The sequence below is a fragment of the Neomonachus schauinslandi genome, chromosome 4 (genome assembly GCF_002201575.2).
Source record: "Neomonachus schauinslandi chromosome 4, ASM220157v2, whole genome shotgun sequence".
In the NCBI taxonomy this organism is placed as follows: domain Eukaryota; kingdom Metazoa; phylum Chordata; class Mammalia; order Carnivora; family Phocidae; genus Neomonachus; species Neomonachus schauinslandi.
Window position 1 is genome coordinate 103,471,861 of NC_058406.1, and position 26,549 is coordinate 103,498,409.

Here is a 26,549-nt window from a genome sequence, read left to right on the forward strand (position 1 = left end):
CAATAGAAAAATACATAATTAGTTTTTGATGCATTAGGGACCTTTATTTATAGGGTTATATTATTTGCCAGCAAACACAGACTCATCAACATGCTGAGTTGACTTGGGAACTAAGTGGGCAGTACTTAAAACATTTTTATTAAAATGATTCTCAGTTCACTGGCATATCCTACTTGAAAACTCCTTTTTCCTCTTACAGGTGCCAAGTTGTAGGTATTCTAAGATCCTGTTGATCTAAGCAGGTTATAGGTTGAAGTATTGAAACCTACTTGTTATCTCAGGACTTCCAGATAGTATATCAGAAGTGGGATGTGGATGCTAAAACTTTTGCTTATCTGGAAAGGCAAGGAGAAATGACCCAAATCTCTGGAATAAGATAGTTCATTTTGTGGCTCAGAGAAGAGATCTTGCTTCACTACATTATGGAGTTATATAATTTGCCAGCTGTGCAACAGGCCTTTTTTAAAATACTAATTTAATAGAATAATGGTCTTATGTGATATTTATTAATTCTGTGTCCTTGTGTCCTTGTATAAGAACTAATTGACCTAGTTGAATTTTTTTTAAACTTTAGTAGAAAGCCTTATCCCTGAAGAAAAATCTATTTCCCCTGTAGAAGTTAGTGAGATTTCCTCATCAGTTTTTAGCTTTTTTTCCTAACATGGAATGGCCTCTAAACACAGCCCTTGGGAAATGAAAAAGGGTATAAATTTTTTTTTAATAAAATGAAGTAAAAGCGTCAGTATAACTTAACATCCTCATGAGAGTGTCAGGAAATTAACTTTGTTATATTTAGACAATTAGCTACTTACCTGCTTTCCTTCCTTCGTTCCTTTTTTTCTTTTCCTTTTTTTTAGTTGTTTTGAAGCTAAAGGTAGTGAGGTGAGAAGATGCCCTGAGCTTACTACTTAATTACCTACCCATTTTTTCCAAAGTGGTTTTAACTACTTATGCTTCTCTGACTGGCCTGACGCAGGGCTCGATCCCAGGACCCTGGCAGACGCTTAACAACTGAGCCACCAGGCGCCCCTCTAGTTCATATTTATATGAATGTTTATTGTGCCTTGAGATGTCATGTGTCAGGAATGGCATCCCACCTCTGCATTGCCTGCTACTGATGATTTACACTTAAACCTTGATATGTTCTTGACTTTAAAGTCTTGATTTTAGGGCCTCATGCCAGATTCTGTTTTTGTTTTCTACAGTGTGCTCAATACGAGTCATTGGTGAGAGTGACATCATGCAGGAATTCCTATCAGAATCAGATGAGGTAGGTGAATACTCCCTTCAGTGACTGTTTACCCCTTGGCTCCTTGTGGGGGAAAATAAAGATATTGATTATATATTGAATTGCCATAAATTCCCCAAATGGCTATTTTTTCAATTTCCCTTTCTTCTGTACCCTGCTTACCTTTCAAGACCTAGTGCTAGTTTCACCTTCTCTTTGACGCTTTCCCTGATACTCAGGTCATTGGTTTTTCATTCCACCAAGAACTTTTGCAGTCAGGACCACCCGATCATCACCTTGTTGCTCTCTCATTCTCTAATTTTTTTATACATATAATCAAATTATCACTTTATATTTTTAGTTCACTAGACTGTGAACTACCTGTAGGTAAGAGCTAAGTCTTTTTTTTTCCCCCAGTCTTATTGAGGTAGAATTGACAAATAAGAATCATCTGTATTTGAAAGGTACTGCTTGATGTTTTGATATATGTATACATTGTGAAATATCACCACAGCTAGCGAACATATCCATTACCTCATAGTTACCATTTTCTTTCTTCTTTCTTTCTTTCTTTTTCTTTCTTTCTTTCTTTCCTTTTGTGTGTGTGTGTGTGTGTGTGTGTGGTGAGAACACTTAAGATCTATCCTAGCAAAATTCAAATATACAATACAGTATTGTTAACTCTGGTCACCATGCTATTATACATTAGAACTCAGGAACAAGAACTTGGTCATCTTTATATTCCCAGTGCCTTACCACAATGTCCAGCATATTGTAGGTACATAATAAATATTAATGGAGTAGAAGAATGAATACATAATGCTGCTATATTAAATAGTGTGTTATCTACTAACTATTTTATATGTATATGTCTTATTTTCCCAACTAGATTTTAAGTTTCTTGCAGACAAGGGCTTATAATGAAGTAATGCTTAGGATGGTTTTAGATGATGAATATTTTTTAAGTGGTAAATGAAAATCGACTTGCTCTTAAATAGTTGTTTCTCTCTAATAAAACTTAGAGAGTCAAAAATCTGTTAGAGGAGGGGCACATGGGCAGTTGGTTAAGCATCCAACTCTTGATCTCAGCTCAAGTCTTGATCTCAGGGTCATGAGTTCAAGCCCTGAGCTGGGCTCCACACCGGGCATGGGGCCTACTTAAAAAAATCTGTTAGAGGACTGTATTAATCATCAAAAACAATAAGAAAGAAGGACCTTTTGAATTAAGGGATAAGAATTGTTTACTCTTCTCTAGAAGAAAATTGAATATTATACTAACTCAGATTCCTGCATTTCACCCATTTTTCCTGTCAAAGGTATCATGATTACTTCAGGCTTTAGAAAGGAACTTAGGATACTACTTGAGCCAATGTAGTGTGCCTGACCATTTAAACCCAGAGAATGTTTGTCAAAACTATTGCTTTCAGTTGTTTTCTTTTCTCATTTGTGAGTTGTGAATGTTTGGAAGTAAGCCAAAAATCTCATCTGTGTTTGACCTAGACTGTTTCACACAAGTGTTCTGTTTTGAAATGTGAACACATTGGCTTTAACATGTTTCTTTCCTCCCTGTTCATCTTAAAGGTTAACTTCTGCTGCAGCCTGAAGTCAGCTTTCTGACTTGTAAAATATATTGACTTTAAGGTTTCTTTTTACCCCTTTTCATTGGAACTTGCTTTCTGTCACATGTTTAGGTTGTTGTTTAGCTAGCATGTTACAAGGAGAGTAAGGATATGCTGGGTGATAAATTCTGTCTCTGTGTCTTTTCCCCCAGAACTACAATGGTGTCTCCGACGTAGAGCTGAGAGTAGCACTACCAGATGGAACAACAGTTACAGTCAGGGTTAAAAAGAACAGTACTACAGACCAAGTATATCAGGTAAATTAAACTTGAACAAGTAGACTCAACTTTGGATGGTATAAAGCTAAGGAAAGATGGAAAGATGGATTAAATGCGTTAATACATATAAAGTGCTTGGACTTACCTGGCATATATAAGTTATTAAATGTTAGCTACTCTTGTTGATGTTATTATTAATGTGAAAGTACTTTGCCCTTCTTGAAAGAAAGGTACAGTATATATCCTGGGTCACAGTAGGTATGATTAGCCCCCCTCCTTTTTAATTGTAAAAAACTTAACATACATGAAAACAGAACAGTACAGTGAACCTCCATTTTTCCATCACTCATATTTAATAATCATCAAGATTTTGCCACATTTGTATTATGTATCCTTTTTTCCTTTTCCTTTGTTTAAATTTTTTTTTTTAAGATTTTATTTATTTGGGACAGAGAAAGAGAGAACACGGGCAGGGGGAGAGGGGCAAGACGGAGAGAAAGGGCAAGAAGCAGACTCCCCACTGAGCAGGGAGCCTCATGCAGGGCTTGATCCCAGGACCCTGGGATCATGACCTGAGCCAAAGGCAGTCGCTTTACCGACTGAACCACCCAGGCGCCCCTTTGTTTAAATATTTTAAAGCAAATTCCATCTTATTGGACCTGTGTATATTTTCAGTATAAATCTCTAAAAAAAATAAGGACATTCTTCTTATATAAATACAAAGCCATTATCAGACCTAAAAAATTAACAATATTTCCTTGGCATTAACTAATAACAAATCCATAGTCAAATTTTCCCAACTGTCTGAAAATGATTTTTTATAGTTGGTTTGGTAAAATCTGGATCTAAACGAGGTTTGGTTTTTATGTTTGTTTTAATATAAAGCAGTCTCCCTTCCCTTCCCCAACTTTTTATTTCCATGTTATTGGTTTGTTGTAGAAATTGGGTCTGTGTTGTGCAGTGTCCCACATTCTGAATTTATCTGTTTGTTTCTTTTATCTGTGTCATTTAATATGTCCATCTTCTCCTTACATTTTGCGTGAATTGAAGTTTGTTCTAGAGGCTCGATTAGGTTCAGGTTCAGCTTTTTTTAATAAGAATACTTCATAATTGGAGATATATATATACATATATATATATACATATATATATGTGTATATATATATATATATACACACACACATCCTATTGCTTTTCAACAGAGTTACACAATATCTGATTATCCCACTTTTAGTGGTACTAAGATTAATCAGTGGGTTTAGGTGGTGATAACCTGGGCTCTCTATTGTAAAATTTCCCATTGGTCTGTAATCAGATGAGTGTATTGTCTATGATTGCTGCCTTAACCAGTGATTTCATTAAGGGTTGCAAAGTACTGGTTTTCTAATTCTGTCATTTCTTTGTATTTGTTAGGTAGAATTCTTCTGTAAAGAACTTTGCCTTATTTTTTTTTTTTTAAGATTTTATTTATTTGCGAGAGAGAGAATGAGAGACAGAGAGCATGAGAGGGAGGAGGGTCAGAGGGAGAAGCAGACTCCCTGCCAAGCAGGGAGCCTGATGTGGGACTTGATTCCGGGACTCCAGGATCATGACCTAAGCCAAAAGCAGTCGCTTAACCAACTGAGCCACCCAGGCGCCCAAGAACTTTGCCTTATTAACTAGGGCTGTGTAGTTACCCTAAAATATAGTTTGTAGGAAAGGGAGGATAAATACTGAAATTTTTTTTTTTTTTAAAGATTTTATTTATTTGACAGAGAGAGACACAGTGAGAGAGGGAACACAAGCAGGGGGAGTGGGGGAGGGAGAAGCAGGCTTCCCGCTGAGCAGGGAGCCCGATGCAGGGCTTGATCCCAGGACCCTGGGATCATGACATGAGCCGAAGGCAGACGCCTAACGACTGAGCCACCCAGGCGCCCCCCAAATACTGAATTTTTTTAATTGCCAATTGTCAGAGTAAATAATTGGTGTCCTAGTTGATCCCAGTGATGTCCAGTGAGATAATTACTTTGTTTTATTTTATTTTATTTTATTTTAGTATCATGGGTTTTTAGGTATTTAATGTGATTTAATCATATATTATCTTTGATGCTCAGATACTCTTGCTTTTTGGTACAACAAAATGTTCTGGCCTCATCTTTGTATATTTCTCATCCTAGATCTAGAATCAGCCACTTTCCTCAGGAGTCCTGGTTTCTTTCAGTGAGAAATTATATATATATATATTTTTTTTAAGTTTAATTTAATTTAAATTCAATTAATATGTAGTGTATTATTAGTTTCAGAGGTAGTGTTCAGTGTATATAACACCCAGTGCTCATTACGTCACATGCCCTCCTTAATTCCCATCACCCAGTTACCACATCAGCCCACCCACCCCCTTCCGGCAACCCTCAGTTTGTTTCCTTAGTTAAGAGTCTCTTATGGTTTGTCTCCCTCTCTGATTTCATCTTATTTTATTTTTTCCTCCCTTCCCCATCCTCTGTTTTATTTCTTAAATTCCACATGTAAGTGAAATCATATGATAATTATCTTTCTCTGACTGACTTATTTTGCTTAGCATAATAATTCCATCCACATCGTTGCAAATGGTAAGATTTCATTCTGTTTGATGGCTGAGTAATATTCCATTGTATATATATACCACATCTTTTTTATCCATTTATCTGTTGATGGACGTTTGGTCTCTTTCCATAGTTTGGCTATTGTAGACATTGCTGCTATAAACATTGGGGTGCATGTGCCCCTTCAGATCACTACATTTGTATCTTTTGGGTAAATACCTAATAGTGCTCTATTTTTAACTTTTTGAGGAACCTCCATACTGTTTTCCAGAGTGGCTGCACCAGCTTGCATTCCCACCAGCAGTGTCAGAGGGTTTCCCTTTCTCCACATCCTTGCCAACATCATTAATTTTAGCCATTCTGACTGGTGTGAGGTGGTATCTCATTGTGGTTTTCATTTGTATTTCCCTGATGCCTTGCGATGTTGAGCATTTTTTCATGTGTCTGTTGGCCTTCTTTGTCTATGTCTATGTCTTCTTTGGAGAAATGTCTGTTCATGTCTTCTGCCCATTTCTTGACTGGATTATTTGTTTTTTGGGCTTGAGTTTGATAAGTTCTTTATATTTTGGATACTGTTCCTTTATCTGATATTTGTAAATGTCTTCTCCCATTCTTTAGGTTGTCTTCTGGGTTTGTCAACTGTTTCCTTTGCTATGCAAAAGCTTTCTATCTTGATGAGGTTCCAATAGTTCATTTTGTTTTTTTTTTTAAGATTTTATTTATTTATCTGACAGAGAGAGACACAGCGAGAAAGAGAACACAAGCAGGGGGAGTGGGAGAGGGAGAAACAGGCTTCCTGCCGATCCTAGGACCCTGGGGTCATGACCTGAGCTGAAGGCAGATGCCTAACGACTGAGCCACCCAGGCACCCTAGGCCTTTTTGTTTATCTTTAATCCTGATTTGATCAAGACTTTCAGGGAGACAGGTTTCTGAATATTAATATTTATTTTTCCTTTGTAGCAAAGAAACAAATCTGTTCCCTATACATTTACTCATTGTACTATATACCATGGCAGAGGATATGTGCAGAATTTGAGGTACTGCTGAAATTACAAAATGGTGCAGTGATTGCAAGGAAAATGTTAATTTTACAAGTTGCTGATGTTTCGTTTTGTATTTCCCCCCCCAGTATTTCTCTAGCAAGGCCAATTACTTATTTATTTTTTTGACACTTTTCTCCTCATCCTGAAACTTGTAGCTATAAGGCATTTTCCAAACCTTTTTTTTTTAATTAAAGATTTTATTTATTTATTTGACAGGGAGACAGTGAGAGAGGGAACACAAGCAGGGGGAGTGGGAGAGAGAGAAGCAGGCCTCCCGCTGAGCAGGGAGCCTCATGCAGGGGCTCGATCCCAGGACCCTGGAATCATGACCTGAGCCGAAGGCAGACGCTTAACAACTGAGCCACCCAGGCGCCGCAGCCATTTTCCAAACCTTGAAAGCATTTCAGTTTCTGTTCAGTACAGTGTAGAATGGTGACTTAGAACATTTATAATCTCCAGTTTCTATCTCACATCAGGGATGAACTTAGGTTTGTTTGATATGTGAATAGATCTGGGAAGAAGGATATAATTATATTTGGTTTACTGAGACACTAGTATTTAACAATTTTATCTTGTTCAGTTAATACCTTATTTATATTGGGATTGATCTTGAAAAAGAATTGTGGTACTATTTTGTGTTTTTTGAGTTTTGTTGTCTTCTGTTTGTAATTCCAGTTTTCATTTATTTGCACGTGGAGTCTTTCAATTGTTTGTTGTCATATGAGCTCCTAGAAAGTAAGGACTAATACTTGTTTTTGTTTTGTTTTGTTTTTTAAAGATTTTATTTATTTGTCAGAGAGAGAGCCCAGGCAGGGGGAGTGGCAGGTAGAGGGAGAAGCAGACTCCCTGCTGAGCAAGGAGCCTGATGTGGGACTCAATCCCATGACCCTGGGATCATGACCTGAGCTGAAGGCAGACGCCTAACTGACTGAGCCACCCAGGCGTCCCCTAATACTTGTTTAATATTCCTCTGTTGTCCCAACATTTTACTGTTTTCATATAGATATTCATGGTGATAATTCTTAGGAAATGGAGGTCCCCAGGCTGAGGCATGGATCGTCCAAAAAATAAATAAGAATAATTTTGAAGCATGAACAAAATTGACAAACTCTTTTAAGCTCAAGAACCAAAGATACAGATTTTGTTGTTAACAGCCTGTATTAAATGTATAGGTTAAATGTGCGAGAGTGGATATTTAAGAATTTATTTTCTTCTTAAGATCTGTTCTTATCAAGCACATGACTTATAAGTGGTGTTAAAAAAGACCTTCTTCGTGGGATGAAATCATATTTCAGAGAGAAAAGATGATATTTAAGGAGAGATTATTACCAGCTTGAATTGGAGGGGGAAATCATATTTAGAGATCATAACTAGGTCAAATACAGGTATATTTTTCCCCTTTTATTTCATACATATGTGTGCATGAGTGCATGTACACATACATAAAAAGAAGAATAGCTATAGACGATGAATTTAGTTTATGTGAAACCAAGATAGCAAAACTCCTCCCTTTCCCTCCTTGCACATGCACACACCTGTCTTTTCCCAAAGTATTGTTTGATTTAGTTACCCTAAAATGAATCTATTCTGTTTACACTATAGGCTATTGCAGCAAAGGTTGGCATGGACAGTACAACGGTGAATTACTTTGCCTTATTTGAAGTGATCAATCATTCCTTTGGTAAGTGCCAGTCGGCTAATTTAAGTTTTGTTTGAGGGTATTTTATTCTAATACTATCAGACTGAAGCTCCCAAAAGCTGTCATACTGAAACTGTTTGCCTGGAGAATAAGAGCTTGCAGAAGGGGAAATCCCACTCATTAGGACTGTCTCCCACAAGCAGACTAGGCAGATCCTATTAAGCCCAAGTCAAAAGTGTGTCTGATCACTGTAGATCCTTTTTCCTCTTTTGTAAGTATAACATACTTATACCTAGCACTGATAACTTCATGACGTTTTTTAAAATCAGAGTTTCAAAATTAATATATTCCAATGAAATAGCCAAAAAGAAGGATATTCCATTTAGCCACAACTTGTTTTAGTGTACTTTTATGCTTTTTGTAGGTAATTAAGAATAGCTTTTTATTTTCAGGAGTTAGAAAAGAGATACATTGCTTAAAAACCTTTGCTTTAGTGCATGTATTTAATTTTCCATATTCTCTTTCTAGGAAATTTTATTGCATGGTGACAGGAAGTTTCTCATATGTTATTTTATAAAAGCTTAGGGATGCTGGTCACATTGGTTGCACTGAGATCACAAAGGGGAGGAAGTCCGAGTGCTTGCTGTTAATGACATAGATTTCCTATAGTTTATGGGTCTTTTCTACATCATATATATATGGGGCTAAGGCCAGGAATGACAGATATTGATTGATCCCACCCTCCTCATCCAGAAAGGGGGAGAGTTTGGTAGGTTTGGGTCACCTTGCCATCCCTGGTCAAGGTATAACAACGTTGATTCCCCCTGAAGCAGCCATCTCCTTATTACTCTTCATCTTCCCAACTCCCTATGGTCTAATGAGCAGATATAAATGTTACAGAGGATTGCTAGGGAACCACGGCACTTGGATTCTAATCTTACCCCTTTTTTCTAAGCTTTAGTTAACAAATAAAATGGGAAATATTAAATCTTTGTTTTTGCAGTGTTACAAAGTCAAGTAAACATCAAGAGAAGAAAACTCTGAGCCTTTCCAAAGAAAAGTAACGTAGAAATTAAACACAATAGTGTTTTATCCTGCTGTGCCTTGTTAGGAAGAGGAAGAAACATTACTGAGAAGATACTTTTCACTTTGATGAATGTCTTAGAGTTGGGGGTAGGGAGTGGGGAGAGCCTTTCAGCTCTTAACAATAGAAGCAGTTCATTGAGAATTGCCACATGAGAGACTGAATGCACCAGAGCTGGGTGGGTAAGAGGAGAGGCTTGCATTAATGATGTTCAGTGGACATTGCTGTAACTTACCAGATAATGGATAAGATATTTTAATTGACTTTGGAATAGATGCTGTCTGCACAGTCAACATGTTAGTTCAAGGGCGCGTCATTACAAGTGATAGATTTCCGTCAGTTTGAGGCTCGATTGGCCATAGTCATAGTTAGAAGGATAGATTTGGCTAGAGAAATGGTTATTTTGTGGTCCCATAGCAGAGCTACTTGATGGTTCTAAGCCAATGTTCTGGTTAAGGATAGCCTGCCATTCTTAATCTGTTTTACACAGTTTGTGCTGAGGAAATTCCTTACATATCTTTTCACTTTAGCTTTCTTTCTTTCTTTTTTTTTTTTTGCCTTCTCTTCAGTACGTAAGCTGGCACCTAATGAATTTCCTCATAAACTCTACGTCCAGAATTACACATCAGCTGTGCCAGGCACCTGCCTAACCATTCGGAAGTGGCTTTTTACCACCGAAGAAGAAATCCTCTTAAATGACAATGACCTTGCTGTTACCTACTTTTTTCATCAGGTAGGTGAAGTGATTTTCCTGGAAAGGCCTGATTTCTTTTTCTGCTTATATGTAGTATGTAATTTGCCAATCCAGTGTGAATTCCTTGGATAAATTGCTTTGCCTCCTGGATCTTAGTTAAGTTACATTTTTAAAATGTTCTATCATGGGGCAACTGGTTGGCTCAGTCAGTAGAAGATGCAACTCTTGATATTCGGGTTGTGAGTTCGAGCCACATGTTGGATGTAGAAATTACTTAAAAATAAAATCTTTAAAAAAATAAAATAAAATGTTCTATCCCATTTAACAGAAGATAAATAAGTTTAAGAAGTAAAGATGTCCTGGAGTTAAGAATAAATTTATTTATTTATTTACTTATTTACTTATTTATTTATTTTTAAAGATTTTATTTATTTATTTGACAGAGAGGGACACAGCGAGAGAGGGAACACAAGCAGGGGGAGTGGGAGAGGGAGAAGCAGACTTCCTGCTGAGCAGGGAGCCTGATGCGGGGCTCGATCCCAGGACCTCGGAATCATGACCTGAGCCCTAGGCAGACGCTTAACGACTGAGCCATCCAGGTGCCCCAAGAATAAATTTATTATTGTTTTTTTTAAACAACAGGAAATGAGCATATGGCTATGTACTTATTAAAAAACTTTTCTTCAAAATTACACATACATAGAGTTTAAAGCATCAAATAGTTCTACACAGGTTATTAGGAAAAGTATTAATTATTCCACTTATCTTTATCTCCGCTCCCCCTAGACAACCATTTTCACCCCCTTTAGCTTTTGTTTGTTGTTTGTTTTGTTTTATATTTACTTCCATGTCTCTGTTATGACTTGGTTATATTGCTCCTACTTGAATTTTCAGATTCAAGCAGTATCTCTTAATTTCCCACTATAGAAGATGAGACTCTAGCTCCATTTCCTCCTGCATTCCCACTATGTACCATAACCATACCCATACTCAAGCGTACTTTGCTAGGTGACAGAGCTAGAAGTTGAAATGGTTTATTGACTTCAACTCTGAACTCATTATGTTATGTAAAATATTTTCTCTTAAAAGGCTATGGGGAATGATTTTTACCTTAAAGAAATCAGCAGTCTTCTGGTAAAGGTTCAAGTGGCCCCAGCCTGGTGCCTACAAAAGTCGGCCTTATAGCAAATCACTGAGATTGTATTCTGAATACCCTGGACAAGTGATTCTGTTTGTTCTTTTCCTTCCTTTTTTTTGTTTTCTCTCCCAAAGATGAATTTTCCCTTCTATTAGATTTTTAAAGTTTTTCTTGGGGTAGGCTGAGGTTGGGAAGGGGACGCATATTTCATATAGCTGAACCAGGAGTAGTTGAGAATAAGCATATTATACCTAGGTACCTTCATGCCTGTATCAAGTCCTTTTGGGGATTTTTGTCCATGTACGATCCCAGATTTATCACTTCCTATCTTCCAGTTGTTACCACCCTAGTTTTACAATCTTGTTTCACTTCATGCTTAAAGCACCATAACATCGGTCTCCCTTATTTCATTCTCTCTGTAGCTTGGTTCATTTGGCACTCATATACAAATCAGTCTGTCTTTTAAAAATAACACAAATTTTTATTGCTTATTTTAGCTCCAGTAGTCCTTAGTGCTGTCCTTAAGTCTAAATTTCTGTGCCTGTTTTCTGGGATCCTTCATAATCTGTTAACTTACCCATCCAGCATTATATTTTGTTGTCCCCTGACACGTACCCTTTCTTTAAATCAGGCAGATCTGTCTCCCAAATGTATTTAAGCTCAGATGCATTCCTGTTTCCTGACTTCCACTTGTAGTTTTTTCTGTTCAGCCTAACCTTTGGGGTCCAACCAAGTTTTCCCTGATAACTATAATTAGCAAAAAACTCTGCTGTTCTTACTGTGTATCACTTACTATCTATACCATACATCTTTGCTACCTCATTGTTATCTTTAACAATTATATAGCATCTTTCAGTGTTCTCTAATAGCTTCAACCTGTATAAATTAACTGGAATTTAAATCTCTTAACAGGAGAAACAAGATCCCTCATGTGCCTAAAACAATTCTTGAGCACATATTGGGCACTCTTTAAATGCTATTTATTCCAATAAATATATCCTTGTGGCAGAGTTCACTGGTGATGATGATGATGGTCCAAATGGATAAGAGTTGTTCTGAAAAGGAATCTGTATCTCTTTATTTTTATCAAGAATATGCTTGATAATGACTTTGATGTTCCTTTCTTCTCTGCCCTTGTTTTGGTGACAGGCTGTTGATGATGTGAAAAAAGGTTATATCAAAGCAGAGGAAAAGTCCTACCAATTACAGAAGCTGTATGAACAAAGGAAAATGGTCATGGTAGGTTTATGTCCCCATAATCTCTTTATAAAACACCTCTTCTAATCTCTTAAACATGTTGTTCCAGTCATTTTTGAAAGATGTTACAACTGGTCAGTGGCTTAATTAATTTAAAAAAAAAGGAGGGGGATATAGGCCTTCATGTAATGCCCATTATGTTCCTCCATTTAGCATATAAGAGGGTATTTTGCTACATGTGGGTATTTAATTTTATTATTGACAATAAACAGTATTCTTTTTTGATAAAAAGTTCTAAAACAAAAGATGTGGAGAACATTTAATATGTAAATATCAGTTCTCGAAGAGTTGATATTTAGATTTTTAACATTAGAAATTATTTTATTTTGGCTCAGGTCGTGATCTCAGGGTCATGAGATCAAGCCCTGTGTAGGGCTCCGCACTCAGCAGGGAGTCTGCTTGAGATTGTCTCTCTTCCTCTCCCTCTGGCCATTCCCCCTGCCCCTCACGCTCTTGCTCTCTCTCTCTGTCAAATGTTTGGAAAAAAAATTATTTTATTTGTGATTTAGCAATTGCAAAATTATTTGTTTTTATAACTTCCTTCTCTGCAGTTGCTTAAAACATATATGCTCAGTGGTGCCTTTGGTTAGTGTGCTATCTTAGAGCTGTGCTGTTTGATTCAATAGCTGCTCGCGTCATGTAGCTATTTAAATTTAATATTAAACTCATTTAAATTAAATAAAATTTAAAATTCGATTCCTCAGGTGCACTAGCCTCATTTCAAGTTGAGTGGCCACATATGGCTAATACCTACCATGTTGGACAGCTCAGATACAGAACATTTTCTTTTCTTTTTTTTTTTTTAAAGATTTTATTTATTTATTTGAGAGAGAGCACATGAGAGTGGGGAGGGTCAGAGGGAGAGGCAGACTCCCCCCTGAGCAGGGAGCCCGATGCGGGACTTGATCCAGGGACTCCAGGATCATGACCTGAGCCGAAGGCAGTCGCTTAACCAACTGAGCCACCCAGGCGCCCCAGATACAGAACATTTTCATCATCACAGAAAGTTCTGTTGGAGAGCGGCTGCCTACAATATTCCTTAAATGTTTTAAAATGAGTTTTCAGTTTGTACCTGCCATAAACACAGGAATGGAAATTGTCAAAAGTAAAATTTGTAAAGAATGCTTACATAAAATTTCATTCATAGCATTTTAAAATTTCTTTCTTGGCAAATTCACATATAGTGGAAAGTTTTCCAATTACAGTTTTTCATGATTTCACACAAGACAGTTATTGCATTGGTGATGATGCTAATCACTGAATTTCTTTTGTACCCTCTGTGTGTGCACTTTTTTATGAGGGAATATTATCTTTTTAAACTAATTGGGTTGGAATAAGAATACAAACAAGTCAGCCATTGAACTCAGCCCATAATCTTTTATCTAGCTTAAATGACAAAAAGTAATAAATCTGTTTGTCTTAGAAAACTGCCAGAGATCAGGGAACCATTTACCAATGTTCTGCATACCAACAGGCTAAAATAGACAACACACAAATCTTTTAAACAGAATTAATTCTTGGCAGAATTTTGGTAAAGGGAATTTTACTATGTGAGAGACAGGATTTTAAAACTCGATTTTGGGGCACCTGGGTGGCTCAGTTGGTTGAGCATCTGATTTCCGCTCAGGTCCTGGTCTTGGGGTCCTGGGGTTGAGGGCCCCCCCGCTCCGCCGTGTTGTCGGGCTCCATGCTCAGTGGGGAGTCTGCTTCTCCCTCTCCCTCTGACCCTCCCCCTGCTCTCTCTTTCAAAAAAATAAAATGTTAAAAAAAAAAAAACTCAATTTCCACCTGTTCTTTAAGATCATGGCATCGTCTTCTTTATATTAACGCATGATTCTGACCAACACATCTGCATCTTTTTGGTGAAAAGGACCAACTACTAAAGGACTGTCAGCCTCTGAAATACTTCTTTGCCTTTGCCAAAGGCAACAAATCAAAGTACTTACATAAGGGCTTCTGATAATTTCAGTATGGAATACATATTGTTTCTTTGCACATGTAGTACTCCAGACACACTATCTTCCATTTGTGCATTCGACAACAAATATTTGTGGATTACTGAGTATGTGCCAGGCACAGTAGAAGGTGCTAAAAATATTTAAATAGGTTTGGGTTGTCCTATGGCAAAATATAAAAGATCTGAATTTAACAAGCTTGGTAATCTATTACAAAATTACTTTTAGACTCAAATTTGTATCTTGTAATCACTCAGTTAAGAACTTGAATACAGGGGTGATTGGGTGGCGCAGTCGGTTAAGCATCTAACTCTTGATTTCAGCTCAGGTCGTGATCTCAGGGTCATGAGATCGAGGCCTGCGTGCGTGCCTCTGCTTAGGACTCTCACTCCCTCCCCTTCTGCCCCCCCCCCCTCACCTGTGCACACTCTCTCTCTCAAATAAATAAATGAATCTTTTTTTTTTTCAAGATTTTATTTATTTATTTGATAGAGAGAGTGAGAGAGCACAAGCAGGGGGAACAGTAGAGGGAGAGGGAGAAGCAGGCTCCCCGCCAAGCAGGGAGCTCGATGCGGGGCTCGATCCCAGGACCCTGGGATCATGACCTGAGCCGGAGGCAGACGCTTAACCATCTGAGCCACCCAGGTGCCCCTAAATAAATGAATCTTAAAGAACAACAACAACAACAAACCTCGAGTACAGTTGATTTTTCCCCCTTGGATCATTGGAATTGAGTATAAGATATGCTTAAACGTTTATGGAATTCTGTTGTCTTGAAAACCTAGTGCCACAAGTAAGTACTAGCCCTATAATATTGCAATTAGATTTTAAATAAAATCCCACCAAAGGTTGAAAAGCATGAATTTTATTCAAGTGTAATTTCATGTATTCAAGTAATTAGTGTTCAAAGACATTAGTCTACCCAGTGGTCAGATTCAATTCATTGAAACTTCCCACTCAGATGGGCCCTTCTGATCCCATGTGTCTTGATAGCAACTTAATATGGTTGATAGGCCCAAGATTAGGCCAAATCACTACTATTAGTTGCCAAATCACGTTGAGACCTTCAACAACTTCTCAGTTTTAGTTTCTTTTCCATAAAATGGGAATATTTGGATTGCCAGCTATCACGTAGACTCTTGACAAAATACTCCAAAATTCTTAAACATCTGTAAGTTCCCTTGTTTTCCAAATACAGAGGACAGCTCATATCTTTATACTTTGTGCAAATCTAGGAGTGTAGAGATTTGCCTAAAGCTGAGAAATACTACCTGACCTGAGAATCTGAAAACCTTACATTTCCCATATGAGATTTTACCTCTGTCGTCATACCAAGGCCACAGGTGCCCTTAGTTTCCATTCAGGCTATTTTTAGAACTTAATGCCATTAGAAAGTCCCCTAAAGGTCCTTTGCTTTCAAGAACTACATTCTTGAATATGGAGGGATAAATCAGCATTTTGACTCAAAGGTGAGAGAGAGGGGCACATAGAGTGTGCCTGGTACTGCTCTAGGCACAATATGCACATTCTCATTTCCTCCTTACAATAACTGTGCAGGGGTGTGGAGAAGTAGAGTCTGAGAGATGAAGATTCTGACTTAATATCACTTAGCTTGTCAGAAGTGGAACTAAAATTTGAACCTATTTCTGTCTGGCTTCAGAGCATGTGTTTTTCCCTGTAGCAGGGACAGAAGCTGGCCTCATTGGCCTTTATTCCCAGATGGCAGAGGGGAAGCCCCCAGGCAGAGTAATTCATACAAGGTCACAGAGAGAGGTCAGGGTATGCATAGCTCCCTGCCTCATCTGATGGCTTTTCCTAATCCCTCCCTTTGTCTACATGTTTCTCTTTTTAAGAAATAAAATAAAGCTCCCTATTAGGAATATGGCAGAAATATATTTTTTTAAAACAATAGTGGTGCTTCTCAAAGAGGAGAAATCTCAGCAAATGTGTTATATGTAAGGCTCTTTTGGTAACGAATGTGAGCAGAACCAGTCCCAAGGCTGTGTGACACCTTCCAGCATTTGCAGAGGTCCTAAGCACCTTTGAGCAGAATTTGCTGCTTACTGAGCATGCAGACTTTCCCATGACTGTGTTAGGAGGATGCCGTGGATTGAGCGCTTTCAGGCCTGCTTGCAGGGCACTCTTCTTTTTCCCTTTAATATTTTATTGTAGAATATTTCAAATACTCGAATATTCCAAAGAAGTTGGAAGAATAGTACATTTAGCCCCCATGTACTCATTACCCAGTTTCAGCAACCTTCCACTGCTGTTCATGTTTCATCTGTCTCACGCACATGCTTTTTCCCCCCAGAGTTTTGGGTTTTTTTAAAGACTTTATTTGACAGAGAGAGAGCAGGAGAGCACAAGCAGGGGGAGCGGCAGGCGGAGGGAGAAGGAGAAGTAGGTTTCCCGCTGATCATGACCTGAGCCAAAGGCAGTAGCTTAACCGACTGAGCCACCCAGGCGCCCCTCCCCTGGAGTTTTTAATAATATTCATATACATCATTTCACAGGGCATTCCTGAGAGAGAAAATAGTTTAGCCCTCTGGCTAAGGATAATGGAGCCTTTAAAATTATTTTTTTAAGCTATCATTTATTGAATACCTAATTATGTACTAAGTACTATGCTAAATACTTGAATGGTCACAAGTAACTGTGTGATGTAGGTGCTATTACTATTTCCCTTTTCACAGGAGAGGAAACTAAGGCTCCTGGGATTTAGTAATTTGCTACAGTGCAAGTACCTTGCCCAAGGTGACATAGTTAGGAAGTGATGAAGCCAGGACTCAAGCCAAGGGTAGTCTGGGCCCAGGCTCTTGACCACTCTTTGTACCTGCTTCCTGTCCCAACCTTTGTTTCTGCTTATAACGCCAGAAGAGTTTTATTCCATGGCACTGCCTGTCCTATCTACCAAAGTTTAGTGCCCAGAGATATCTTTTTGCTCATAGTGCTAATGGCAGGGCCAAGCAGTATCTACTTTTATCCCTAGTACAGGAAGGATGATGAGATAGGGGGATGGAGTAGGGTGATAAAAGGAAGGAGAAATGAGAAAAGAAAAATGACACAAATCAGGTATTGTGGTATTTCCTGTCGCTGTGTTCTTGCTGTCATTTTATAATTTTCCCCTTCGAAGTTGCCATTATACCTAAACAGAAGTAAATACAAAGTAGGGAAGGGAGCATGTGGTGTGATTTTTTTCTGTGGACCTTTAGGTCTTCCTAGACAGTCTCTGGGCAGTAGCAATGGTCTTGGTGCTGTTCATTGGTACCAGAGCTACAGGTTGCCCAGGGTCCTTTTTGTGCCTAGGTCCCTTTGTCTCTTCTTAGGCAGAAGGTGACTCTGCAGTGTGTTCCAGTCTCCCTGCCCATCTAGTGTAGATCAGCTAATGTGCCGTGCCTTTGTCTTCCTTCCAGCACTCCCTGCATGTCCCCAGTGTGCTCTGTTCTCCTGTGTGTGGGGACTCAAGGCTCTTTGCTTATTTCCTAGTCAGTCCCTGAGAGGAAACTGGGTCAGAGTACATGCATCTCTTTTTTTTTTTAAATCATCTTTTCCCTATTTCTGTTCTATTTTCCTTCCCACTCATCTTTTACTCTCCCCTCTTAACTCAAAATAGTGCATTGAGTGAAAGAGGCCAGTTTTCATTGTAGAGGGGAAAGGACACAGCTGAGTTGGAGTCCTTTCTGAATCAGTCCTGTAGCACTGTACCTCTGAGGGTTGTATATGCCACTCAGTTTGGTCCACGTGCTTTTTAAGGAGGTATAGGTACTGGAGACCAGGGAGTGGTGACACTGATCTGGGGACTAGCGGCAATAGAGAAAGAACCAGTGGCCAAGAAATTAAACCTGGCTTCTAATCTTGACTGCTCCACCTGCGACCTTAAGCAAGTCTCCTGTGGGAGACTCTGGGCCTACCTTTAGCAGTCTCTTTCAGCTTAAACATGTTATGAGTATGAGATGTGGGGTAGCTTACTCCTCCTCACAGAGATCCTTATAACTTTTGATTTGGGAGGAGACATGAGCTCCCTTTCCTTAATCATGCAGATCGGTTTGATTCCCATCCCAGAGGCAAGTGAAAGGAGAGGCAGACTTAATGGCATTGTGAGTCCCCCTCTACACAGAGCGCCTCTTCTGGCTCCATTGTGTACTTACGGGGTAGAGAAAGGAGATGGGGTTGGAAGTACGAAGCTAGAAGCTGGAAGTGGAGCAAAGGATCTGCTCGGAGTCCTGGCTCTTCTTAGGGCTGGCTGTGAGACCAGAGCATGGTCTTCAGGTTGCTGGGTGAGAGTTCTCTTCATGGTGGTTTAATACTACAGTAACACTGTTTTTGCCTTCCTTTTTTTTTAGTACCTCAACATGCTAAGGACTTGTGAGGGCTACAATGAAATCATCTTCCCCCACTGTGCCTGTGACTCCAGGAGGAAGGGACACGTCATCACAGCCATTAGCATCATGCACTTTAAACTGCATGCCTGCACTGAAGAAGGACAGCTGGAGGTGACAGTTCACCATGGGGCTGGGGCTGGGAGCACTAGGGACACAATTGCTCACTCACTTGCTGGGGTTTAGTTCCTGTTGGGAGGGGAGATGAAATCAAAGCTATTTTGATGGGGTAGGTAAATTGGCACTGGATCCACACTAATCCTTACCTTCCTGGCTCCTCACGCTGACTCTTACTCTTCTGTCAAAGTCTTTTCTTTAAAATGATGCAGACATCTCACTCATTTCACTTCTGCTGTCTGCTTCAGAACCATCCTAGCTAAGCTCCCCAGCATTCTCGGACTTAACGCTCTTGTTCTCGGTTGTTTAGAACCAGGTAATAGCGTTTGAATGGGACGAGATGCAGCGATGGGATACAGATGAAGAAGGAATGGCCTTCTGCTTTGAATATGCCCGAGGAGAGAAGAAGCCTCGATGGGTTAAAATCTTCACACCATACGTGAGTGGTAGACAGGGAAACTGTCTTGGGGAAAGTAGATTGGGTTTGAAGTTTCAAGCTGAATGCATAAATGGGGAGAGCTATAGAGGTAGCAGTTGTTTTTTGAACCCTAGAGCCCCAGGTTATCTTCCTGTCTTTCCTGGAGGACTGACTAGGATTGGCAGTTTCACATCCCGTTTGACTCACAACTACCACTAGAAGGTGCCAGAGAATAGTAGATGAACCAGGCCTGGGTTTTGTTTGTTTGTTTGTTTTGTTTTGTTTTGTGGTGCTTGTCAGGGTTTTTCTCTAGGTTGAGCAAGTTTGGGAGGTGGGGTAACAGGGCAGGAGTTCAAAGGCATGGCCCTGTGGTGCCTGATCTTGAGAAGTCAGTGTTGCTATTTTGTTTTTGTTTTTCAGTTTAATTATATGCATGAATGCTTCGAAAGGGTGTTCTGTGAGCTCAAGTGGAGAAAAGAGGTAATTCTAAACAATCTTGAATTGACTTTTTTATCTGTTTGTTTGTTTGAAGTGATAGGCCTGTGGCCAAATACATGGGACCTTCACCTCCATCTCAGTCTTTATAGGAATATTAGTTAGAGACTGCTTATTCTTCTAGAGAGGTTATTCTTCCAGCCTTTGGAGGCTGAATAGACTGTGCAAAAGAAGCCCTGCTTTTGTCTGTGTGTAGCCATTGGCTGTAGGCTATTCCATCTCCCATGACTTCATGGACCCTCCTCTGCTGTGGTTTTGTTTTTGTTTTTTAATCAAATCACTGCCTATGTTGTTCCTGACCCAAAAGGGCAGCTGTCTTCAGTTTTAGCTGTTCTGACTAGACAAGTCGTGACAGAACCTGTCTGGGCGAACCAAGAATGCGTATGTGTGGGAAGGGTTCTGCTCCTGTTTTACTGCTGTCCATATTTGCCAGTGCTGGAGCAGAATTTGGAAGATTCTGAATAATTTGCTACTGATTCTCAAAGACAATGTTTCTGAAGTTCAGAAGGTAAAGTCAGGATTATAAAAAATTTATAATCTTGGTATAGTAGAAAGAACATTGGGCTCTGAGAATCAGATCAGGATTTTGTCCCAGCTTTTTTCCTCCCTGCAACGTTGGGCAAATGAGCCTCCCTAGATCTCAGGTTTCTTGTCTTTTCTCATCTATAAAATGGGAAAGCTGAACCAGATAACTAATATCTAAGCTCCTTTCTGGGTCTAAAAGGCTGTGCATCTAGGTGGGAAGTTATAGCAGAGGTGGAGGCCAATCAGATGGAGTCATCTAGCCATATATTTTTCTGTTTCTGTCTGAGGGTGGCCACCAGGTGGGAGGAGATGCAGACACCTCAGGCTTCCCAATGACTGTTCTCTGTTTCCCTTTCAGAACATTTTCCAGATGGCGCGGTCACAGCAGAGGGATGTGGCCACCTAACCTTTCCTCACCCCTCCTCCTCACCCTCATCCTCTCACCCCTTTCGTCTCCTGTGTCAGACAGAGTAACCATTAACACAAAAGAAGAGAAAAAGGAAAAAAGTCATTATGTTCAAAAGCCCTAAACTAAATACTATTAATAATCCCTCTGAATTTCATGTCTCTGGAATTGAGCTGGTAGAGAATGACAGATTGGTCAGCACTAGGAGTCAGCTGAGTTAAGACAGGAAAATAAGCCCAACAATGCGCCAAAGGTATCTTTGTCCTTTCACCTGGGCCTCATACCAACAGACTCTCCTTGTACTATATTTTTAAAACTGGAACTATGAACTCCATCCATTTGCACTGTTCAGACATATATATGTATGTATGTAAAAATTATATATACACAAATTAGCTGCACGTATATACATATATATATTTCTTTTTAAATTTCATATTGATGGCAGTACCTTTTTTAGCTTGTGTTTTTACACACCTTTCACTAGAATTCATGACTTCTCTCTTGCTCTCTTTATTTTGAAACAAACTTTAAAAAGGAAAAAAAATATTTTACCAGGAAAATACCTCTCCTCATGAAGGACTCGAAAAGTTTACAACCTGCTTGGGTTTTTTCCCCCCTTTTTTTGTATTGAGTGAAGATTCTGGCTCATGGGTTGCCGTAGAGTCTGAGGAGCAAGGAGCATAGTTTCTTTATCTTCCACGAGGCTGCTGGGGAGGAGAAAGAGGTGTGTTTCTCAAGGGTAGCAAGGCTTGCAGATCTGCAGGGAGAGTCTAAAGACTTGGTGTGGTCTTTGATTCCAAGACAACTTTCCTGGTCCATCTCTCTCTTCCACTCATGGCTTTCTAGCCACATTCCATCCACATCTCCTTCTCACTTCCCCAGGGCCCCTTGAATGCTCACCTTCCACTGACCTAGAATGGTGGGGAGGGTCAGCTCAGGAGCTTGATGCCACAGGAACCTGAAACACTTCGTGGTTGTAATTTCCCATTTCCCTGCCGTTTCTGAAGCAGGCAGAGTACTAGGGACCAGAGTTAAAGCCAATACCTTTAGGCACAAAGATTGGACTTAGGGGAAAAGAAGGAAGAAATGCCCTAAGTACCTAAGCTTTTCCCTATCCATTCCTGACCAGTAACCACCCATAACCAATTACATTCTCCGTGACTTCCTTAAAGAGCCTTGTTGGGGAGGGACCTGACAGTATCCCCAAGGCCTTAGGGAAGCTTGGAATGAGTCAGTGGTCTGTGCCAACCAAACCAGTGCCCATCCAAGCCAGCCGAGGACCCAGGAAGGACCAGTAGGAATATGGTTGATTTGAGTTGGATCTCAATTTTTAATGAGAAGGAGACTGAAGAAAAACCTTTTTGTCCCTCAAAGAGCTCCTCATTTCACCTTGCAGTTTGAGCTTTTGAATCCTGAGAGCTGTATCCCAGGACCTGGGGGCTGGGCTGACCAGGTGGGGCAACACTCTCAGCCCCAGGCTCTAGAGATACTGCATTGGGAGCTCGAGGTTGGGCTCCGGTGCAACTGGAACACGTCTGTGAGCCTTCTTTTCTTTTTCCCTTCTCTACCTTCTAAACAAAAACCTCCATTAGGTGGCATCTTTTGCTTTGTCTAACTGGGAGGCAGCCATACTTGGTTTAGTCACTCTACTGAGCATTGATTGGTGGGGTGGTTTGAAGTTTTTTTGGTAACTTGTTTTTGCAGATCGTCGTGAGGCCACTTTTCTTTCTCTCTCACCCTGTAATCCTGGCAGCTGCTTGCCCCAGGACAGTGTGGGATCATACAGGACACCTGTCTTCCCTCCCCTTCTTCAAATCTAGGTGGAATCATAGAATACAGAATGTAGGGATGCTGAATGTTTAATGTTACAGAGAGTGATCCCTGGTTTGAAAGCTTTGATACAGGATTATCTTCTTTTGGCTTAAATGAATTTAATAATGAGCCAAAGGACCCTAGAAAGAAGATATGCTGATTCCCCGCTCCAAAATGCTAAAGAGGCTTTTGGCACCAGCTTTGTTCAAACTGTAAACATAGCAGCAGTTTGCCTGTATTCCCTCAGAGTGGGAGAGGAATGAACAAATCTGGAGTCCGTGCACTATCCCAAATATTGACCTCCCATTGTGAGATGTGAGACGTTGGGGGGATGCCCGTAGGATGGAGGCCCCTTGGAGTGGGTGGATGCTGCTCTTGTCCCTTTGTGGCAGAGCATTCATTCACTTGGTGCTTTGGAGACTAGGCGAGGGCCCCGTGGGTATTGGCCTGTGGGCAGAATCTATTTAGGAACAGCCCCTACTTGTGGCTGTACCACTAACAAAGCACCCAGTTATAGCAAGGCGGGGGGAAGGAGGGAGCACCTGGAGGACGGCACCTTCCCCTCTTCCTCCCACAGCAGGCCTCCTGGACCAGGGCAGAGGTCACTGTGGCTCCATAGGATCAAGCTCTTTTTTGCATGAAGCAGTGTTAGTGTGACACTCCTTTCCCCCCTTGCTCTATACTTCCTCTCCCCAATCCCTGCTGTCTTTCTTAGTCCTGGGTTGTGCCCAGGGAGCCTTCTGCCCAGTCTTCTTTTGCAGTTTGTCTCTGGGAAATGGAGGGGCTCCCCCTCCCCTCTGCTTTGCCCTAGCAGAGCCAGCAGGATCTTCCTGATCTCCTGTTGTCCTTCCCTCTTTTACTCAGTTTCTATCCTCTTTGGTAAAAGCTCAGAGTTTTGTACAGATCAGGAGAAAATGCAGGCCCTGAGAAACCTGTCCCTGCAGAAAGGTTTCCTTGGGCCATGCTTTGGGCTCTCTGCTCTTTATATTTTTATTCTACTCTTCCATTTTCCTGCCCTCTCCTTGCCCTCAGCCTAAGTTCAGCCCAGGTGTGTGCTCAGGGCAGCTCCTAGGCCTGGCCTGTCTAGTTTCATCCTGTCATCACCCAGGCCGGTAGCTTTGGTTATCCCCTCTTGTAGCTCCAAACCTAGTGCTTGGAGCAGCAGTACAGGGTATTGACAGGAGGGGACACCTCTCTCTCCTCTCAGAATTTGCCACCTTACAGCCTGGCTCCTAAGAGGCAGGTTTCCTTGAGGAGACTGCATCCTGGTTGACTCAGGTCTCCAGACCTGGAGGGACTATTGTGCTCTCTGGCTGGATCAGTTCAGCATAGAGACCATTTGGCTGTTGGAGCCCAGCATACTGCTAGGTTCCCTCACCAGATTGATTGTGTCCCATTAGCTTCCTTTTGAAGGGAGGACAACACTGTTGATACTCAGAAGAGAAGAGAGGCAGTGGGTTTGCTTCTTCAACTCCTGTCTTCCAGTTCCACCTCCTGCCTGCCCTTCCCCCTAGCCCTGAGCACGTCATGCCAGGCCTCACTCATACCAGGACAGCAGCTCACTCCTCAGCAATAATCTCAAGTGTGGGGAATGCTTAGGGTTCTGGGGAAGGGTAGGAGCAAAGAGGGGAGTGCTGTGGGCTGAAGGCACTTGGCCAATTGCTAAATTGGACACCAGTTTTATATCATGCCCCCCTTTTAAGCCAGTGAGCTGGGCTTCAGTTTTCCCCAGGCCATGCATACTTTTAATTTATTTGAGAAACTCTAATTGTATTTTCACTGCAGTATCTTGTATTTTTTATTTGTGATTTAAGAAATGTGAAGAGAAAATACACAGACACATAATGGCTAACAGTGTTTCTTTCATTCCTTGTTCTAGAGCTAACCACTCTAAAATTGTTTGGTAATGTCACTTAGTGTAATTAATTGTAACATATTCTTTTAAATAAATTGATTTATTGATGAAAGTAGTCTGTGCCTTCCTAGACTACACATCCTTTGGGTTGCATGGGAAGAAGTGAAGAGGGACCTTTGAGATTGGAGTTAGAAAGGTCAGTCTGAAAATGGGAAGGAACACCTAGGTGGTTCTCCTGGGTAGCTAGGGGGGCAGTCTTTTGAGGGCAGGAGATAGAGAAGCTGGGAGGCCCCTCGCCTAAAATTCTGTTTCCAGTGGCTCCTTTGGAAATGCCTCCTCCTCCCTCAGATGTCAGAGTTGATTGTGCCAGCCCCCCCTCCCCCCAAATCCATGGTAAAACTCACAGGACTCCTCTCCCTCAGCCTTACTCAGATAGAGCCTAGCAAAGCCCTTGGGACACATCTTAGCACTGTCCCCCTACCCCAGCAACATGATCTGCTATTTCATTTTACAAATACCTCAGGAGACTGATCTCCTGAATCTGAACCTAATATAACAACAACAATAATAATGCATAATAGTAGGCACTCTGGGTGGTTGTATTCCTTCCTGTGCCCACACCCCTGAGAATAAAGGTGGTCCTGGATGTACTTTGTTTTTACAGAGGAATCCCAGGTGCTGTGGCCTAATGACCTACTCCAAAGAGTACCTGCTCCTCTCTGTGCAAAGCTCAGCATTTGCGTTAGGTCAGATATTTTGTTATTTTTGTAAACCTTTCTTATTTTTTTAACCCCTGACCATATGCTTTTGCTCCTTGATTGAAGGCTATAAAAGCAAGAACTAGTTTGACATTTCTTTTGGCAGTTTGGGGAGAGACATTTGTTCTGGGTCTCATTCACTCAGCCATCAGCATTAAATAATTGGGATCTGACAAATCTGATAATGGGGGAATAATTCTTTTTTCTTTAACAAGGAAAGAATCTGTAGAGAAGTAAAAAGTGGAATCCCAGAGTTGAATTACAGAAGTTTAAGTAAACAAACATTGATTGGCTATCTGCCATGCGCAGGGCATCCTGTTCCATACAACAGCAGATACAAAGGCAAAGGAAGAGCCATTGTTGCCGCCTTCAGCCCAGCAGAGAACTGAGAGATTTACGAATGACATGATACACGGCAGTGGAAGGTTGAAGTGCCATAAGAACTAGGAAGAAGAGAGGGGAAAAAAAGACCTCTGGATGAAAGTAGCTAAGGAAATCTTCATGAAGAAAGTGGCGTTTAAGATGAACCATTTAGGATGAGCAGGATTTCAACAAGAAGGTTTTTCACAAAGTTTATTGAGCTGTTATGTGCCTGACACTTATAATTGGGAATGAAAAGCCATGGGGGGAGGGGAAGGATCAAACCTGTCCAGATGAACAATGAATAGTCCTATTTGATTAGAACTTAGGGATGTGTAGGAATAAGATGGAAGATGAGGTTTGAAGAGCCTTGAATGCCAGGGTGAGGTGTTCTACATTTAAAAGAAAAGGTTTTTTTAATGAGCTGCAGTTTAGAAACTGGTGCTTTAGAATACACACAGAAGGCTCAATTAGGACACTGTTATGATTAGTTGGTAAGTGGAGGCAGTGATAATTGAAAGGAAGGATATGGATGTGAGAAAAAAATTGTGGAAGTAAAATCTTTCGTGATTTAATAACATTGAATGCATGTGTCAGGAGTAAAAGACTCCTGAGGTTTCATGTCTAGGTGGCTAGAAAATGGAAATATTTAAGAGTTGAAACAGGGAGAAAATGTTTTAGCTTTGGACCTATTATGATTTAGGCATGGGTGAGAAATCTAGATATATAGACATCCAGCAGTTACTTCTTAATTATTTGTTGAGCACCTTCTAATGTTCTGGGCACTGTTGAGGGTGATGGGGATACGGTGGTAAACAAGGTGGAGAACGGACTCAGCATCTGTCTGTGAATGGATTTGTAGAAGGCTTCTATGAAGAACAGGTTGTAGGAGGGCGGGAAGGGAACCACAGAGACACATGAGGACGCCAGAGGGCTCTGGTGGTATGAGGGTGACTTTGGACTTTGTGGCCATGGAGATGGAAA

General features: G+C 40.5%; 1 protein-coding gene across 1 annotated transcript in view; it reads left to right on the top strand.

Annotated features, from left to right (window-relative positions):
- Positions 1–24,559, top strand: part of SNX27 (sorting nexin 27) — a 65,720-nt gene extending 41,161 nt beyond the window's left edge. The window contains exons 4-12 of the mRNA XM_044914175.1: positions 1,206–1,270; positions 3,000–3,104; positions 8,273–8,351; positions 9,963–10,126; positions 12,375–12,464; positions 18,781–18,930; positions 19,244–19,372; positions 19,772–19,831; positions 20,730–24,559. Of these exons, the coding sequence (XP_044770110.1) occupies positions 1,206–1,270; positions 3,000–3,104; positions 8,273–8,351; positions 9,963–10,126; positions 12,375–12,464; positions 18,781–18,930; positions 19,244–19,372; positions 19,772–19,831; positions 20,730–20,777 (890 nt within the window). The 3' untranslated portion in view covers positions 20,778–24,559. The remainder of the gene's footprint in view (positions 1–1,205; positions 1,271–2,999; positions 3,105–8,272; positions 8,352–9,962; positions 10,127–12,374; positions 12,465–18,780; positions 18,931–19,243; positions 19,373–19,771; positions 19,832–20,729) is intronic.
- The last annotated feature ends 1,990 nt before the right edge of the window (positions 24,560–26,549 follow it).